Source organism: Sarcophilus harrisii, chromosome 4 (genome assembly GCF_902635505.1).
Source record: "Sarcophilus harrisii chromosome 4, mSarHar1.11, whole genome shotgun sequence".
Taxonomy (NCBI): Eukaryota; Metazoa; Chordata; class Mammalia; order Dasyuromorphia; family Dasyuridae; genus Sarcophilus; species Sarcophilus harrisii.
The window spans coordinates 437,775,694-437,793,882 of NC_045429.1; the positions used below are offsets into that span (position 1 = coordinate 437,775,694).

Sequence of the window (18,189 nt, forward strand, 5' to 3'; positions counted from 1 at the left end):
ATCAGTGTGTCTAAGTGAGGCATGAGAGTTCTTGGATTGAAGGGGGGCCTTTGTGTGAGCCCCCCAAAAAGAATGTGAGAGCTCAATAAAATGTCAATGACACATGTGGGTGTTTGCATGGACACAGATGCTGCTCAGCACCGAGCTTAAGAGCGTGTTGAGGAGCTCCTTCGGTATGAGATCCGAAGGCAACTGTACTGAGCAGAGAACCTACAAGTGCAGGGCAATGCGGCCCTGGGGGCGCAGGAGGATCCTGACTTCCTTGGCTCCATTGTCAAGGCTGGAACAGACCGGTCTCCCCCTTCCCCACTTTTTATTGAGATTCTCATGATGTAATGAACAGTGCCGGATTACAGAGTTCAGAGGCAGCCTCAGCACACTTACTAACCGTGTGACCCTCGGCCTGCCTCAGTTTCCTCTGTTGCAAAATGAGGATAAGACGATCCCCAATACCTCCTCAAATGAGATCACACATGAGGAACTCCCAGTGAAGAGGTGCCTGGGGCTGCTCGGAGGGTCCAGAAGCCCGGGGGCACGCAGCCGGATGTCCGGGAGGGATCCAGCAGGATTTCTCTCGGTCACTATCTGTGACACACTGACACACGCCTCTCACAGTCCACAGGCCTCATTTAGTGCCCAGAGAAAATGCTGCTTCTTCTGTGAAGCTTCTTCCGTCCTGCTCTCCAGGCAATCATGACCTTCCCCATGACCTAAACGTCCTCTGCCTTATGGTTATATGTGACTTTTTGTTGTCCTGACACTACTCTAAGGCCTCGCCCGCAGACCTCTGACAGCACTCTGCTTAGCGGCCCTTGATAAATGGGGCAGCTCCTCTGAACAGGTGAAAAGTGAAACCCTCTTGTGTCTACAAAGGCCTGGGAAACACCTGTGAGGGAGGGGGAGGCTGGTGGAGGAGGGCGACAAAGGGGACTCCATCTCCCTGAGACTGAGTTTCCTCGCCTGCAATAGCAGGACAATCACCGGGACACCTCGGGCCTGGAATTCTGCCTTCTGCCCAGTCAAGCGTTGTTGGGCCTTTCTCTGCCCCCTGGAGCCGAGGACCAGCCCGAGAAAGTGCAAAATAAACCTAAAGGTCCAACCTCAGGGCCAGTCTAAGTGCTGGGAGCCCAAGGCCAGGCCCACCCCACTCAGGAGCAAGGCCGTGAGGCCCCAGCCCCCAGGGCCACAACAGGAGAGGAAAGGAGATTGAGGGCTGCTGGGCCCTTGGGGAGGGGTCCTTCTGTGCCCCAATGAGGGGATTCTCTATGGGAGGGGCTGTCTAGGGGCGCTCTCTATGAGGCTGCTGTGTCTGTAGGGAGAGGTGGTATCTAGAGGAGCACCCCTGTGTCTGTGGGAGGGGCGTTTAGAGGGGTACTCTGTGTATGTCTGGATGGGAGGGGCGTTTAGAGGAGCACCCCTGTGTCTGTGGGAGGGGCGTTTAGAGGGACACTGTGTATGTCTGGATGGGAGGGGCGTCTAGAGGGACACTATGTCTGTAGGAGGGTGTATGTGTCTGAGTGGGAGGGGCTCTAGGGAGGGGCGTCTACGGGCATTCTGTGTGTTTGGGTGGGAGGGGCATCTCCGTCTATGTTGCTGTGCTCAGGTCAGGTCAAGGTCAGGTCAGGGTCAGGTCGGGTCATGTGCGCACGAGCGCACGCCCGGCCGCCCGTTAGCCGCTACTTACTCGAAGACTCCTTGGTTGATGATCCGGGCCGGTAGGGGGCGCTGTCGGGGCGGGGAGGGGGAAGGGAAGGGAAGGGGAGGGGAAGGGGAAGGGGAGGGGAAGGGGAAGGGGGAGGGGAGCCCCTCTAGGCCGCACTGGGTCTCGTTGGTCGGTTCAGGCACCCACTACAAGAGAAAAGGGGGAAAGGAGGAGGGTTTGGAGGAGCGGACGCGGCCGCAGCCGAGAAGGCCGGAGGCGGAGCTGGGACTGCGGGCCGAGCGGCCGCGCGCGGGGGTTAGCGGCGCTCCCCATTGTGCGCTGGCGCCCGCGCCACAATCCTCGGGAGCGGGCCTCGGGCGGGCGCGGCGCGGGCCCGCGGTGGGGGCGGGGAGCGGCCAGCCCCGCAGGGCAGCGCTGCCGCCGGGGACCGGAGCCGCCGCCATCGCCATGGACCTAGGTGAGCGAGCCGGGCGGGCCTGGGCTCCTTCGGGGCGCGGGCACGGGCGAGCATGCGCGCTGAGCTCCGCGGCGCTCCCGCCTCCGCCGCCGGCCCGCTCGGGCTCCGGCCTTTGGGCGGGATGCCGGCGGGAGCCCGCGGCTCAGGCGGCCGAGCCAGGAAGCCCCCGCGGGGAGGGAACGGCGCCCTCGGAGGGGCGAGCAAGGCCTCAGCCTCCCCACCACGTGCGGGCTCCCGGCGCCCGGGCGGGAACGGGGCCAGGCCCCCCCCCCCCCGCTCATGTAACTGATTAAAACTCCCACGCTCCTCCCAAAAACCCCCGCGCGGGCCGCCCCGGCCCCTGACTCCCAGGATGCGGAGGGTGAGCGGCCAGGAGCGCTCCACCCCTGCCCGGGCGCCCCAACCCCCCAGCGGCGCGGCGCCCCCGAGAGCTGGCCACGTGACCCCCGGGTCCCAGGGAGCCCCGCCTCCCGTCACGTCTGCCCCCGCCCAGGCCCCCAGAGCGCTCTCCGCCGCGTCCCTGGGAACCGGGGCTTGGCGGGAGGGGCCTCTGCCCGGGAGGGGCCTCTGCCCGGGAGGGGCCTCTGCCCGGGAGGGGCCCCGAGGAGACCCCACGGCCGGCGGGCGGGGCCCGGGTGGGAGAGGAAGAGCAGGGGGCTCCAGCGCCTTTTACAGAGACCCCCCCTAACAGGCACTACAGGAGCGCTCAGGGGGCTGCGCTGGGCCCGCAGACCCCCAGGAAAGAGGCAGGACGTGCACACTGGGGGAGAACCCCCGAGGAAGGCTCTGAGGACTCGGTCCTCAGCAGCTCCGCCGGGGCAGGGAAAGGCGGCCCTTCTCAGCGGGAAACCTGACCTGACAGTGGCCGAATGGCGACCCCCAGAGAGCAGGAGCTTGGGGGAGGGGCCGGCACAGAGGGGGCTCGGAGGAATTCCTGGCCAGGGAGAAAAGTGGAAGGGAGGGAATGAGAATTCTCAGTGAGGCGTGTAGAAGGCAGGGAGAACATCCCAGAACTCTGGCCTTGAAGCGGAGATGGCCCCTGCGGTCCTGGCTGCCACTTGCTAGTTGTGGGATCTTGGGTGAGTCACCTTTCAGGGCCTCAGCTCCATAGAGCGAGACCAGATGCGTTGGTTTGGAGGCCAGGTCCATGTTCGGTAGAGAAGTAGAGACAGAAGCGGATCCGAAATGCTCCGGGAGCAAAGGGGTTAGAATTGCAGGAAGCCCTGGGGGGCAGCAGGCCCCACGCAGGTCAAGTTTGGCTTCACAGGTAAGGGGGAGCCCCACCAGCTCCGCGTGGGATCGAAAGCTTGGGCCTGCTAGTGCCGGGCATGCAGATACAGTGAATGAAACAGTCCTTGGCGAGAGGGGCTCGTGTCCTGGGGGGGAACGCCAAGGCCACATAGGAGCTTGTGCAAAATAAAATGCAGAGTGAGATGATTGGGGGCTGACCAGAGAGAAGGCAACTTGGGCTGTTCTTGAAGGAGGCCTCTGAGTTGGAGCCCATGGGGACCGACCCTTATGCCTGAGATCACCAGAGGAAAAGGGTTTGGCTTCCACCATGTAACCTCACACAGGTTCTTTAAAAAAAGTGTCTCCTCTTCCTCTCCTGTCCATGAAAAAGCATTTCCTACTGATCCCTCAGCTCTCCCAGTCTGGCCAGATTTCAGTCAGAGCCTGCTTTTCTTGATAGAAAAGAAATTATTCCTTGAAATCTGAGCCTCTTTGAAAGCTTGTTAGGGATGTGTGTGTGTGTGTTGTTGTGTACGAGATTACATGTATATACACACATAATCCATCTATACACAAATAAACTATTGTGCACACGCATATCTGAAAGAACAAAGAACTGGTGGATCCAGCTGACCCTAATAGCCATAGCTCTGTAATTGTTTCCAGGTGGCAAAGGGGCAAAGCAGGAGGTGCCAAGTCAGTGCATATGAGGATGCCCTTTGGCATATGGAACCTATTTTAGGTGGCCAGTTCCTTAAGAAGAAAGGGTCCTTTTCCAGGAAGCCTTTGTGTTTATTGCCTCTGCTCATCCTGCCTGTTTTCCTTCTGTCCAGGACCTTTGAATATCTGTGAAGAAACAACCATTCTTCATGGGGGATTCCTGCTGGCCGAGCAGCTGTTCAGCCCGAAGGCTCTGGCAGAACTCAAGAAGTCCGACTGGGAGCAAGTTGGACGGCCCATCATTGAAGCCTTGCGAGAGATCTCCTCTGCAATTGCCCAGTCCCACCCCCAGGCTTGGACCAAGAAAGCTTTGATCATCATCTGGGCCAAGGTCCTCCAACCCTGCCCCATCACACCTTCAGACACAGATGCTCGGTGGCAAGAAGACATCTTCTTTTCGGTGGGGAACATGATCCCCACCATCAATCACACCATCCTTTTTGAGTTGCTCAAGTCCCTTGAGGCCTCGGGGCTGTTCATCCAGCTCTTGATGGCCTTGCCTTCCAACATCTGCCGTTCAGAACTGGAACGCTTTGTGGAGCACGTGGCCAGCGACACCTCTCTAGAAGACGTCACCTTCTTCTTGGATGTCTGGTGGGAAATGATGAAGCACAAAGTTGATCCAAAGGACCCCCTGCTCACCCAGTTTCGGACAATGGCGCACAAGTACCTATCATCTTCAGACGAATTCTCCCATCCGCCCAAGAGGTTCAAGGCTGACCCGGACGCCTGCCCTATCATGTCTTTGTTAGAGGTGCTGCTGGACGGCCTCAAGCAGATCCAGAACAACATCACGGCCCCCAGCCTGAAGTGCTGCGCCGTGGCTAACCTGGCCGACATGCTGACTGTCTTCGCCCTGGTAGAGGAAGACCCGCAGGAGCTGTCCATCACCGTGTACTTGGACAAGCTTGCAACTGTCATCTCCCTGTGGAATTCTGATGCCCAGAACCCTTACCACCAGCAGGGCCTGGCCGAGAAGGTGAAGGAGGCCGAGCGGGACGTGAGCCTGACCTCGCTGGCCAAGCTGCCCAACGAGACGCTCTTTGTGGGCTTCGGCTACCTGCACAGCCTGCTGCAGCAGTGGGGGGAGGAGCTGCAGGCCACCCTCAACAGTAGCCAGAGGCTGAGCTACGGCAGCTACCGCCTCTGTGACAGCCTGACTTCCCTCAACCAGAACTTGAAGGGATACCAGGACACCAAGGATCTCTCGAAGGATGAGGGGCAGCTCGTCTCGGAGCTGGCCGAGTGCGTGAAGAACTTCCTGAGGAAGACCAACACGATCCTGAAAGACAAAAGCTCGGAGGACATCACCGCCTCGATCGCCATGGCCATCATCGGGCAGAAGATGGACCGGCACATGGAGATGTGCTACATCTTCGCCTCTGAGAAGAAGTGGGCTTTCTCGGCCGAGTGGCTGGACTGCCTTGTGAACAACAAGGCCCTCTTCCGGGAGCCAGGCTTAGTCCTGCAGCTGCTGGAGACGGTCACGACGATCGACACGTCGGGCCGAGAGATCTCGCCGACCAAGGCGGAGGAAGTCACCAACTTGATCCTGGACTGTTACTCTGACCTCTCTTTGTTGGATAAAAACAAAGTGCTCTCGGGCATCCTGAGCTCCTGGGGATGGAAGGGCCTCTCTGAGAAGCTGGCCACCTACATGGAGGGCTTCCAGGAGGATCTGAACATGGCTTTCAACCAGATCACCCAGAGTGCCTCTGAGCAGGGCCTCGCCAAAGCCATCACGTCCGTGTCCAGGCTGATCGTGCTGCACCCGGAAGCTACGGTGAAAAAGATGTGCAGCCTCGCCATGGTGAACCTCGGGGCCCACAGGTTCCTGGCTCAGATCCTCAGTGCCTTCCCCGCCCTCCAGTTCCCCGAGGGACAGCAGGAGCCAAGCTCAGGCACCTCTCTGCTGGCCTCGTGCCTCAAAGAAACCGTCTGGGGGAAGCTTTCGTCGGCCAAGGAGGAGAAGCAGTTTTTGGAGTTCCTTGGCTATCTGATGAACCCCCCAGAGCAGGAAACTAGCACCATCCCCTTGACCCCTCTTCTGGCACCAGAGGAAGTGATTAAAGTGTTTGTCCTTCCTTACTTGATGCTGCATGTGGAGGAGGTGGACCTTTGTCTCAAGATCTTTGTTCAGGCTCTGGAAGCAAAGCCATGCTCGGACGGCTCCTGGCTGCTCTCCTGCTCCCCGTTCCCTCTCCTCTTCACCCTGTGCCAGCTGCTCGACAGCTACACCAAATACTGGCAGCACCCCAAGGCAAAGCGGCACCTCTCGCTGGAGTCCAAAGATATGGTGATCAGCATCCTGGAGCAGCTCTCGGAGGTGGTGCTGCCCAAGGAGGAGAACCCCAGTCCAGAGAACTGGACCAAGTCCTTGTCCTGGCTCCACCGGAAAACGGAGCAGCTGGACTGGATCGTGGGCTTGCGGCTACGGACTGTCTTTAAGGGTCATTTTAAGTGTGAGGTACCGGCCACGCTCTTTGAGATCTGCAAGCTTTCTGAGGATGACTGGACCTCCCAGAATCACCCTGCCTATGGGCCCGGCACGGGCCTTCTGGCCTGGATGGAGTGCTGCTGCATCTCCGCTGACACTTGTGAGCACATGCTCTCCCTCCTGGCGGTGGATACAAACAACCCCGAGGAGGTCAGCTTCTTCAGCAAGGGCTTCCTGGTGGCCTTGGTGCAAGTCTTGCCTTGGTGTAGCCCCAACGAGTGGAAATGCCTGCACCAGTTGACCAAGAGTCTGTTGCAAAAACAACTGTTGCACGTCCCGTACAGTCTCGAGTACGTCCAGTTTGTTCCATTGCTCAACTTGAAACCTTTTGCCCAAGAGCTGCAGCTCTCTGTGCTCTTCTTGAGAGGTTTCCAGTTCCTTTGCAGCCCTAGCTGTTCCAACTGGCTTCCTACGGAAGGCTGGAGCCATGTGGTCAAGCTCATCTGCAGCAGCCTGACCGACCTACTTGACTCCGTCAAGGTCCAGTCCCTGTGCCCATGGGCCCAAGGACAGGAGAAAGACTTGACACAAGAAACCTTGTTTGTTTACACTCAGCTTTTCTGTCACATCCTCCACATCATGGCCATGCTTCCTGAGGAGGTCTGTGAGCCCCTCTACGTTCTAGCCCTGGAGATCCTCTCTTACTATGATGTCCTGAGCAAAAGTGACACCTCCACAAACGCCCTGCTCCGGAAGGCAAATGAGCAGCACTTTCTCAAATCCATCGCTGAAAACGTTGGCCCAAGGGAACAGCGGAAAACTTTGCTGCAGAAGATCAACAACTTTTGATGACCCACACCAGGAAATGCAGGTCTTCCATGGAAGTGAGGCAGACCCAGGGCTAGACGGGATACAAAAACTTCCTTTCACAATCATAGGAGATAGGAGAGGCAAGATATACCAGGGGTACAGTATGTAAAGAAGAAGGAAATACTTTCTTGGGCATTTGTAATAGTTATAATAAAATTTACCTTTTCTTTTGAACTTTTCCCATCCTTTTATAATTGGTTCCAGATCACCACTCTTAGGCTCCAACATCCTCTGAAATTTTCCTCACTGGACTTGTGGCAGCCTCAAGTCATGCTGGAGAGGATGCTCTCTGTCTAGGACCAGACCTCCTGATCCATTCCCCAACAAGTGGGCTAATGGATTGACTCACAGGTTATGAGGGAAGGGAGATGGGAGAAATTGTTTTAAGTGTAAAGTGAGTGCCGGTAGGAGTCGGATGCTCTTGTTGTATGGGGCAGCAGCAATAAAAGTGAACTCTCATTGGGCCTGTCCTTTGGAAATCCAGAGTTTGGCTGTCATTTGGTTGGAGCTTCCTGGCTAATTTCCTCACTGAGATTGGCTTGAAGGGAAATGGGACAGCTGGGATCCTCCTGTGGCGTCCCCTAAGACCACATTGGCCTGAGCTACAGGAAATCCCTCTTAGACTGAAAATACTCAGGAGGTATATTCTCCCTGAGTCAAAATAGGAGCAGAGACAATGGTCACCCCTTCCATCAAATGGTTTTAAAAAGAAATCTTTATTGATGTCTTTCACAATGAGAGTAAATAGGAAAAACATTAATATAATATAATCTCCTTGAGGGAATTTTTTCTTTCAGTTAAATTATCAGTAAACACAACACCAAAACAAGCTTCTACAACTTGTATAGCATTTTAGAAGGTTCAGAAAAACAGACAGCACCCATCAGACTGAGACAGCAAGAGTCTGAAACAAGTCCTTGCTGTTAAGTCAGCTACCACTTTTAAAAGACAATGGAATCACAACTGATGGGAAGGCCACCTTATTTTTAAAAATCCTAACATAAAAAACACTTTACCATAGCATAATGACTAAAACATCCTATTTTTCTGAGAAATGTTTTAAGAGTTGGCACTTGGACTTCCCTCTTGAAAGGGGGCTGGTGACAAGGATAGTTAGCCATAAGGAGGGGTGGGAAGGTAGCCAGTGATCCTTTTGGCTTGGATATTTGTATTAGACTCCTTTTGAAGGTAGTTAAGTTGTCAAGGACTCCTGGTTAGAACACTAAGTTATAAGGAACATAGGAAAAAACACTCAGTAGTCCAGACGTGAATTTTTTTAAGGCCACTAGAGTCTCATCTAGGTAAGTATGTAAGGCATAGGCTGGGAAGAGGTTAAAATCCTGTTGTTTTACTAGATGTCAGGCAGTCCTTTGCATACGGACAGAACAGACTGGGTGCAAGGGAGCAGTCGGGAGAATATGGTTTGCCAGTTGGTCCTGATTTCTCTAATTTGGCTTGCGAAGTTGAAACAGATACAACTGGCAATCCCATAAAAATTGCTGGCTCCTCGGTAGTATTCCCCTTCCATCCCAGCCCAGGGGAGGTGGAAGTGAGTGTCAAAACACTGGCACCAGGGTAAGAGTAAAGGGAAATGGGGCATCTGAGGCTTACAATGTCAGCCTAGGAAAGAAAAAAGTAAAATGTAGCCCCAGGTCTTCTGGCCCTATTCCCACAATGTACACAAGTAAATCAGCAAAATGTTGCTTTGGTCCTATTGGCCCAGAATTGGCTGTTCCTTGATCAAAGGAGGTGAGCAGAAGGATGTGTGAAAGGCAGGCTGTAAAGCCAGCACGCAAATAGCCCAGCAGAGGCTAGCTCATCACCGGGTCTCTTCCCCCAGGACTTCTGTGGCTCAGCTCGAGCTTATACCCCGCCACAAAATCCGTCCCAGCCTTGGGTGGTCATAAGCCAGACCCCTTAGCTCCTCATAAGTCACAACACGATTTGTAGTTGTGCGAATGTGCTTCTGTTAAAAAAAAAAAAAAGCAGAGTGGAGAGAGAACGTGATTGTTCCTTATAAAACCCGACCCGTCTGCTCCTTATTGACTCCCACAAGACAGAGCCCATCCAAGGCCCGAACGGTTCCATGGGGTGCAGAGGCGGCCGGGGGGGGAGACGCCTTTCTCTGCTCGCTCTGGGTCACGGGCACCACTAACTGTCTTTTTTGGCCTGGGAAGTGTTGAACATCTGGGCCGCCTTCCTGCAGAGCAGAGCGAACCAGTAAAGTTGGGGCGCAATGAGGAAGGCGTTGATGACGTTGCACAAGAAGGGGATGCGGAACGGCGTCTCCCACAAGCTCAGGCTCTCCTCCCGGCTGTAGGACCAGTACATGAAGGGGAAGATGAGGATGCGGAAGACAAAGAAGGTCACCAGGGTCAGCGCGCCGTTCAGCCTGTACAAGAATGTGTCTTGTTTCTTCAGCTGCAAGAGAGAGCGGGGAGAAGAAAGTTCATCAGCGGCTGGAGCCAGGGGAGCCTTTGGGCTCGACCAGCAGCCACTGCTTAGATTAAATGTGTGTGAGTCGTGTGTCTGTGTGTATGTGAGAGTGTCTGTGTGTGAGTGTGTGTCTGTGTGAGTGTGTGTGTGTATGAGTGTGTGAAAGTATGTATGTGTGAGTGTGTGAGTATGTGTGTCTGTGTGTATATCTATGTGAGAGTGTGTGTGTTTGTGTGTGTGTGTTAGTGTCTCTGTGTGTCTGTGAGTGTGTGTGAGAGTGTTAATGCTATTCTGAGGCTGAGGTACTCGAAAGGTGGGTATGTGGAAGGTTGGTGGTTAGCCTGTGTAGCCCCGGGGGGAGCAGATGCAGACACAACTTCATGCCTGACAGAAAGGGGGAAGAATCCTAAGCATGAGAAGCATCTGGAACCGGAAGAGGGGCCCCGCTGCCCCCTCCCTCGGGGCTTTCAGACAAAAGCTCCCTCCCTTGTGGGGTTTGTTGTAGAAGGGACTGTGGCGCTCATGGGCTCCCAGGTTCTCCCACTAAGATTCTGGGATCCTTCATATAGAAAGAGCAAGCTCTGACCACAGCTGGGCATGCCCTTCATGTTCTAGTGATAGGGATGACCTCCCCACAGAGCCCAGAAAGAGGGTGGCCCGCTGGGCCCTCCACCAGCACCCAGTGGATCTCCTACCTCATTAATCTGTGACTAATTTATTGATAAAACACGGTCTGTATAATACAGTCATCCATGCATTAGCTTGCAGGATGATCCGAAGCAGACCAACTTTCTGGGGCTTTGTAAAATGAAAGGTTTGGCTAAATACTCCCATCCAGCTCTGACCCCGATTCTTCACATACCAGGATCAGAATTCTGCCCAGTGACACAAACGGGGTGCTGAATTCTGCTGTGAAGATACAGCCTACAAAGAAGTCACCACGTTCTCCCCGTAGTACCTACAAGTGAGAAGATATCAGGACCTGAGAAAAGTGCCTTTGGAGAGAGAGAAGGTGGTGGGAGCCAGGCAGGCGGCGGGAGCCAGGCAGGTGATGGGAGCCAGGTCGGCCACAACGGTTGAACATGGAGGTCAAGGCAACAGTGTCCAAGCTGCTGCCATCCCTGGGCAATGAGCTCCCCAGCCAGGAGAATGCATCCGAGGCACCCATTTACAGTCCCCTACTGTCTCGCCTTTCAGCAAGCGTAGGAGTCCAGGTCCAGCCACACAAAAAGCAAGCTTACTTCTTGTTCTCCTGAATTTCACCTTCGTGGTGTCAAAATACTACATCAGTCCCATGCAAAGAAAGCAGTTACTTGGTATTATAGACAACACGCGACCAATTGCAGTTTTCATTTTTTTAAATAATTGCTTAAATAATTGGGTTTGCACCAAATAAGTGTAAATAGGAAGAGCCTGGATGACAGGTTTGCCCCAAATGTTGCCTGCAGGCTAAGGACAAGCCTTGCTAAACAATGAGAAGGTTGGCTAAAGAGGGAATTCCTGGGCTATGATGACCATTAAATGGACCAAAAATACCCATCATGGTTCTGTGCTGGCATTTTACATGGCTGGCATAAGGAGCTGGGCAGCCATACTGGAGCCAACCAACTAAGGGAACAAAAGAGACTGGAAAGGCAAAGGGCATTCGAGGCACGGCCACGGTTCCCTAAGCGTGGAAAACATCCCCTGCTCCTCCGGAACACAAGTTGACTTGGCAACGATGGCGACACGGTCCCATGAACACTCACCTGTGCAATGGGTACAAGAATAACCAGAATGAAGATATGGTGCGTGAGCATGAGGCGATCGTGCTTGAGGAACCTCTTAAAGATGGCGAGAGTGTGCTTCTTATCCTTGCCTCGGTTTCGGTACCAGTAGCAAATGTACATGGCGCCAAGGTCGTAAGTCATGTACGGAATTAAAACCCACACATATTCTCGGGCAAGCCAGTGCCTAGAGGGAAGCACATGAAGATTCTCAAAGCCAGTTCTGTGAGCCTGAAAGCCAGGGATCTTCCCGTTCCTGACTGGGGTGCGGGACTGACCATTGTGTAAAGAGCGCTCCAAATGCTCGCCAGCAAGGGAACACCTCTAAAGAAACAGCAAAGGGAAAAGGCACAAGGAAGTTGCTGAACCATTTGCTGTGGATAGCGGATGAGGGAGCCAGATAGAAGGCAAAAACCTACTCAACATCCTTTACTTCTTAAATGAGGCCATCCAATATGTCACTTTTGTCTTGTTCAGCGGGTCCCTTGTAATGGACTTAACTGGCCTTTTGTGGTACATACAAGTTACCCATCCCTCAAAGTCACCAATACTCCCTTCTAAGAAAGTGATGTGGGAAAATAAGAAAGAAATTAAGGAGGTAAATTGAATTTTAGAAAAGTTAGGTATCATAGACCTTTGGAAAAAACTGAATAGGACAGAAAGGAGTATACTTTTTTCTCAGTGGTACATGGAACCTACACCAAAATCAACCATGTATTAGGGCAAAAAATCCTCAAAATCAAATGCAAAAAGGCAGAACTAGAAACTGATGTGGGAGTTAGACCAAAGCTCCTGTTTGCTGTCTAACTCCAGCGGGGCTAATGTGCCGTTACTCACAAGCTGTGTAGTCTGAGAACCCCAAGCCTCCACGTACATACCTCAGTTCCCCATCTCTGAGACATCCATCTGACTAGAACTTAGAACCCCTGCCCTAGTGTGGCCGTAACCAGTGACTCGGTGACCTGGGTGATAATTCTCCCTGCTACTCCAGCTTGGGTCCCCCTGTATGTCACCAGTGTGAAAATAACCAAGTTATGGTGGTTTTTCCAGAGGGGCTGGTATGAATTTATGAGCTGCTTGCCCTAGGACATTGTGGGTAGTGTCAGCCCTTTCCTAAGGATCTTTTACTAAAGCCCTGAGACGGAGCAGGCGATGGTGGCCCCGGTGCTAGTTAATGACTAACCACTCCACATACAAAAATTGTATCTAAACGTGTAATAATAAAATCCAGCCTCGGTATCCTGGGAGAGAGGCAGCCCTCGGTGCAGTCTTCCTACTGAGCTGGTCCCCAGACTTCCTGTTCCTTAATTACGCCGTGAGCAAACAATAGGAACTGTAATCAAGCCCGCAATGAATGGAGTAGCTGTAATATGAATCAATTACCTGGCTTTGCTCGTGCAATGCCTGAAGAGGTGTGGCTGGTAAATGGCTCATCTTTAGCTTCCATGGAGCAATTCCACAATTAGAATAACTACACCTTTGGAAACACAAGAAAGTCCCGAAAGCCTAGTGGGAAAGCCCGGTCTGGTCTTGAAGGGGAAGCTCAGAGAGCTCCATTATTTACCATCACACAGAATTACAGCTCTGGGACAAAGGTCTTCAGAGCTAACTGAGTGAATAACAAGACACCCGGCTTCTGGTCCGGACCCTGTGCATTTAGACAGATCTGTCACTACTCTGAGTCTCAGTCTCATCAGGAATGGCGACCACCTGCTCTACTTAATTCACAGGGTTTTGGAGTTTCAAGTGAGTGAATAATGCGAAAGAAATTAATTCAGATGCCAGGGAGTGAAATGCCCTCGTGTACCTCCCTGATTAAAGTAGTTAAAGCAAACAAGGAAAATAAGTCTGTGGGAGTAAAATGTTTGGGTATTTGATGAAGACTTTTCAGGAGATTCAAGAGCTTTTACAACATCCCCCCATCACCAGGGTTAGATGATTGGATTCAGAGCTGGACAAGCTTTACCCGGAGTCTGTGAACTTGGATGGGAGGAGAGTGTTATCCCACCTCTGACTGAAGCCCTCGGGTGACAGGAGACTGAACCTTGCTGAGGCAGCTCAGGTCACCTTTGGACAGTTCCAGTTGGGAAGAAGTTTCTCCTCAGATATAGCTCAAACCTGGCTCACTTGTTACCTCCACTCCCCCTCCCCCTATTGCTCCCAGTTATGGCTGATCCCCCTTTTAGATGAGTCCATCAGACACCCAGGGGGCTTTCATGTCTCTCTAAATCAGGGATTCGTGAACTTTTATTTTTAGGTATTTTGGTAACTACTTCAACTTAACGTGTTTCCTTTGTTGTTGTTGAGTCACATTGGGCTCTTTGTGAGCCCATTTGGGCTTTTCTTGTCAAAGATAATGAAGTGGCTTGTCATTTCCTTCTTTAGTTTATTCGACAGATAAGGATGGAGGCAAACATAGTTGAGTGTCTGAGATAGGATTTGAACTCAGGGCTGCCTGACTCGGGCCTGGCGCTCTAGCCACTGGGCCGCGTAGCTGCCTCCAGAACTAAGGATGCCAGTCCTCCACTGGCCAGCTTGAAGGCACATTCCTCATCTCCTTCCAAGGCACAGTACAGTTAAGAGATAGCGGTCCTTGATCTCCTATCAGCCATACTGAGTTTCTGCACACTGAGACTCTATCTACCCACAATCTCCCCATTCGCTATCTTTGAAACACAAGTACATGTGCCATATGTTTATCGTTATTAGTAATAAATACTCAAGTTCACAAAGAGAGAAAGCTCCTCTGAGCCAAGGACTCCTCCTATGTGAGAAAGGGACAGCCCATTTCCCTTTCAATCCACAGCCTAGAGTAACATCACCTAGTTACAAGCGAAAGAGACAAAGGGAATACAAGCCCCAAATCCGAGGCCAGGAGATGAATTCATCTTGAACAGCATTCGGATTCAGCCTGTGACACATTTGTGTGTGATCTTGGATTCTTCCCGGTCCTTTGTGAAATGAAGGTGTTCACAAATAAGTAATTTCATCAGTATAGGGAACTGCCTAAAACACCCTCCACCAGTGCAGGTCAGTGGCCCACCTGTGATTCTTAGGTGCCCGGGACCCTGAGAGAAGAAGCCATAAATTTGTCCACTGTCACACAACTAGTAGATGGCAGAATCAGACCTCCATCCCTCTGCCTCTTTTTAGCTCATTTTTTATTTGAATTTTCAGGATTTACAAAGTGCTTTCCTTTCAACAAATCTGTGAGCTATGTCATACGAGCATTCTGAGGTTCTATGATGCATCTTAGATCAAACAGCCAGTGTGAGGGAGTCTGACATCGGTCTTGTCTGATTCCAAGGTAATTGTCTCTCCTGGACTTAAAGAGCCAGAATCAGAGAGTCACTGCTCTCTAGTGTGTTCACTAGAATTTCCTCATTGTTTTAAAGGAAAGGGAACTGGGTGAAGGGGAGGCGACCAGTAAATCCTTACTTCCTATAACAGCAGGTGGTACTGATAAAGGGGGTGCCTGCAAGCACCAATAAGCAGTCCCTTCCCAAAGAACTATATTAAAAGCTAGAGCATAACTTTGGGCAATTATCAAGATCTCATTCTCCTCCTCTGTAAAATGGATTGAAATTCCCTTCCAGCTTTAACACACTAAATTCATTCTGCCCTCCTTTAGTCTCTATAAAGTGAGTTCATCCAATAGAACCCATTTCAAAATGAAGGGGACCAAGGAAAGGCAATGCAAACTGCTTTCAAGATCAGTTTCCCACCACCGTATAACCTAGCCCAGAACAAAAGCTTGGGGCTGGGAAAAGCATATGAGAGACATGGAATAAAATATTCTAAAGTCATCAGAGTCACTGAAAATTCACAGCCACAGGTCGGTCACACCTAGACCTTCAGATCTCTGTTTGAAATGTGTCCCACTGAATTAAACACCTTACTCTTGTATGATGTGGACAGAGGAGGACTTCCCCACTTCCTGCCTAGTTTGGGACATGTCATACATGAGATGGGCCTCTGAAAGGGAGTTCAGGATCAAGAATCCCAGCTTTGCCAGGTCTAGAAAAAGGGGCGGGGTCACCTGAACTAGGGAAGATTATTTTTAACCAGAAAGATCCACTACATTAGCACTGCCAATGGGCCAACCAAAAAACAAAAAAAAAAAAAAATGGAGACATTTCAAAGAACCTAGACCTCCAATTCACTGAACTATAAAACATGTTGTTGTTGTTTTTTTTTTAAATTATTGGTCTGAAGAAACAATAAGTTTCTGCTCTCAGGAGAAGAATGGGAACTACTGATGTGGAATGCAATATACATCATTAAGTACTGTTATAGCAGCTGACTTCTTAAATATTTTTCTTTGTTATAAGAAAGGTTTTGGAGAAAGAGAGTAGAGGGGAGAGTATAAGGGCTAAGGGGAAATGACTGATGTAAAAACAAAAAGCAATAATAATTTTTTTCAAGATTTTATGAGATCTAGGTTCTAACTAACAGTTTGCTTTTTTGGGGAAAAAAAAGTTTAGTCTTATTTTTTTAAACCTTTTGCATTTAGATCACCTTCACTTTAAAACATATGCCTCCCCCTCCCCTTCTTTCCCCAAGAAACTCTCTCTTCTAATACAGAATAAAAAAAGAAAAACAGTTCAGCAAAACTAACTCACATCAATCCTGCCCGACAGTATGTGCACTATTCTAAACCCGTGGCCCCCCACCTATACAAAAAAGACTTTTCTTTTTAAAGCCTATTTACTTATATCATAGCCCTTGAAATTGTGCATTATTTCTCATGTGCAACTGAGGAAATCTCAGCGAATTTTTTTTTTTTTTTTATCATGGGATCACACTATCTCAGGTTGGACCCAAGCCTCCATTCTCTTTATTTTTATTGGACCATGTTTCTTTCAAAAGCTGCCCCCGTATGAGGCCATTATCAATACTCCCTAGGGCAGGTAGGTGGCGCAGTGAATAAAGCACCAGGTCTGGAGTCAGAAAGACCCGAATTCAAATCCGTCTTCAGACGCTAGCTGTGTGACCCTGGGCAAGTCCCTTAACCCTTCCTCAGTTTCCTCATCTGTAAAACGAACCGGAGAAGGAAATGGAATCTCTGCCAAAGAAGCCCCCCAAAAGGAGTCACAAAGAGGCGAGCACGACTGAAAATGACTATGAATCCATGCTCTAGTGTTCACTAGGATTTCCTCTCGAAGGTGGGAAAGGAAACCGGATGAAGGGGACGAGCCGGGAAAGTCCTTCCTTGCCTCCCATGACTACAGGTGGGACGGCTCAGGGGGTGACTGCACGCACTAAGAAGCCGGGATGTTTATTCTCCCCCCGTCATTAGCACTTACCTGCAAGAGACTACATCAGGGCAGGACAGAACAATGAGGAGCCCGGAGCTAGAGGCCAGGACAGCCTGGATGGAAGAAACGAGCCTAACAGGATAAAAGGGAAAGGGCGAGAAAGAGACAAGAAATACTTCACCAATGGGGGCAACTGGGACGAGCCACTGCTCTGCCCCGCTGGGGACGTCCCCACTCCCTGCAGAGCCAAGGGCTTCCCCTGGGGCATCAGCCCCCGAGAGAGCCGGATCCCCACTGGCCCCAAAGCTCCGCGCTGCTCCGCGCCGGGCGCGCGTCCCGCTGAGGGTCTGCGGAAAGGCTGGGCCGGCGGGAGGGAGGAGGAGGACAGGCAGACAGCCCACCTCGGCTTCCTGCCGGCCGCGCGCCCCCCAGCCCCGCCTAGAGCAGCATGGCGCGGGCAGCCCGAGGTCCCCGGAGCCCCCACGGGCAGCGAGCGCTGCAACATCTGGAGAGACCGTGGCCGCGTACCTGTTGCTGAACGTCAAACAGTCGAGGACGGTCCATTGGGGAAGCGCTCGGTGCAGCCCCCAGGCGCAGAGCACGAAGAAGCCGGGGAAGGAGAAGGAGAAGAAGACCAGCGTCAGCGGCATTGGCGCAGCGGGTCCCCGGCCGGCCGCTCTGCGCTCGGGCCCTTTCGGTTCGGCTCAGCTCGGCTCGGCTCAGTCCCGCTCCGGAGCCCAGCCCGGCCAGGCCCGGCACGGCCCGCCCCGCCCAGTCCCGTCCCGTCCCGTCCAGCCTGCCGCGCTCCTCCCACCGCCCACCTTCCTCCACCCCCGAGCTCCCTCAGCCCGGCGCCCCCGGAGCCCGCGGCCCCGCGTCACGGAGGGGGGGCCCCCGGCCGGGAGGAGAGCGCGGCCGCCGGCGCCCCGCTAACCTAGCAGCGGCGGAGGAGGAGCGGCGGGGCCCGGGAGCCCGGGACGTGGCCGGGCCGCGGCCCGCAAGGCACTGCAGCTGCTTGCTGAGGCTGCCGCAGCTGCGCCCCACCCGCGCGCCCGGCCCAGCCCTGGCCAAAGGCGGCAGTCCCAGCCCGGAGAGCCGGGGAGCGAGCGAGCTGGCCCCGCCCCGAGGGAGCCTTCCCTTCCGCCCCTCGCGGGGCTCCGGGGAGCCAAGCAGCCCCGACTAGAGCCCGCGGGCTCAGGGGCTCGCTGGGGGACGGGCGCCGCGGGGAAGGAGGCCGTTCCGTCACCGAATTGGCTGCCGGCCACCTCGAACCACGCCGCCCGCCCTCTCCGGAGTCCCACCCCACCCCTTACCCACCATCTCACCGCTCCAATCCCATCCCTTCCACCACC

General features: G+C 53.1%; 2 protein-coding genes across 3 annotated transcripts; one reads left to right on the forward strand and one right to left on the reverse strand.

Annotated features, from left to right (window-relative positions):
* The first annotated feature begins 1,663 nt into the window (after positions 1 to 1,663).
* On the forward strand, positions 1,664 to 7,856 carry GEMIN4 (gem nuclear organelle associated protein 4). 2 transcript variants are annotated; one of them, XM_031967761.1, is made up of 2 exons: positions 1,664 to 2,120; positions 4,184 to 7,856. In XM_031967761.1, exons 1-2 carry the CDS (start codon positions 1,703 to 1,705, stop codon positions 7,354 to 7,356), a joined length of 3,591 nt encoding a protein of 1,196 aa, XP_031823621.1. In that variant the 5' UTR covers positions 1,664 to 1,702; the 3' UTR covers positions 7,357 to 7,856. The 2 variants fall into 2 exon arrangements, with proteins under 2 accessions (XP_031823621.1, XP_012405296.1); XM_012549842.3 differs by lacking the exon at positions 1,664 to 2,120 and adding an exon at positions 2,739 to 3,199.
* A 218-nt stretch (positions 7,857 to 8,074) lies between these two features.
* On the reverse strand, positions 8,075 to 17,852 carry TLCD3A (TLC domain containing 3A). Its single transcript, XM_012549849.3, has 5 exons — positions 17,366 to 17,852; positions 16,886 to 16,969; positions 11,562 to 11,766; positions 10,676 to 10,771; positions 8,075 to 9,798 (listed from the first exon to the last, which is right to left on the reverse strand). Exons 1-5 carry the CDS (start codon positions 17,485 to 17,487, stop codon positions 9,529 to 9,531), a joined length of 777 nt encoding a protein of 258 aa, XP_012405303.1. The 5' UTR covers positions 17,488 to 17,852; the 3' UTR covers positions 8,075 to 9,528.
* Between the last annotated feature and the right edge of the window lie 337 nt (positions 17,853 to 18,189).

Coding starts and splice junctions, on each gene's coding strand:
- TLCD3A (XM_012549849.3), bottom strand. CDS start 17,487: ATGCCGCTGACGCTGGTCTTCTTCTCCTTCTCCTTCCCCGGCTTCTTC. Junction 11,767..16,885: donor CCTGATGTAGTCTCTTGCAG/GTAAGTGCTAAT, acceptor GCTTCCCTCTAG/GCACTGGCTTGCCCGAGAAT. Junction 10,772..11,561: donor TTCTTGTACCCATTGCACAG/GTGAGTGTTCAT, acceptor TCTCACTTGTAG/GTACTACGGGGAGAACGTGG.
- GEMIN4 (XM_031967761.1), top strand. CDS start 1,703: ATGATCCGGGCCGGTAGGGGGCGCTGTCGGGGCGGGGAGGGGGAAGGG. Junction 2,121..4,183: donor CGCCATCGCCATGGACCTAG/GTGAGCGAGCCG, acceptor CCTTCTGTCCAG/GACCTTTGAATATCTGTGAA.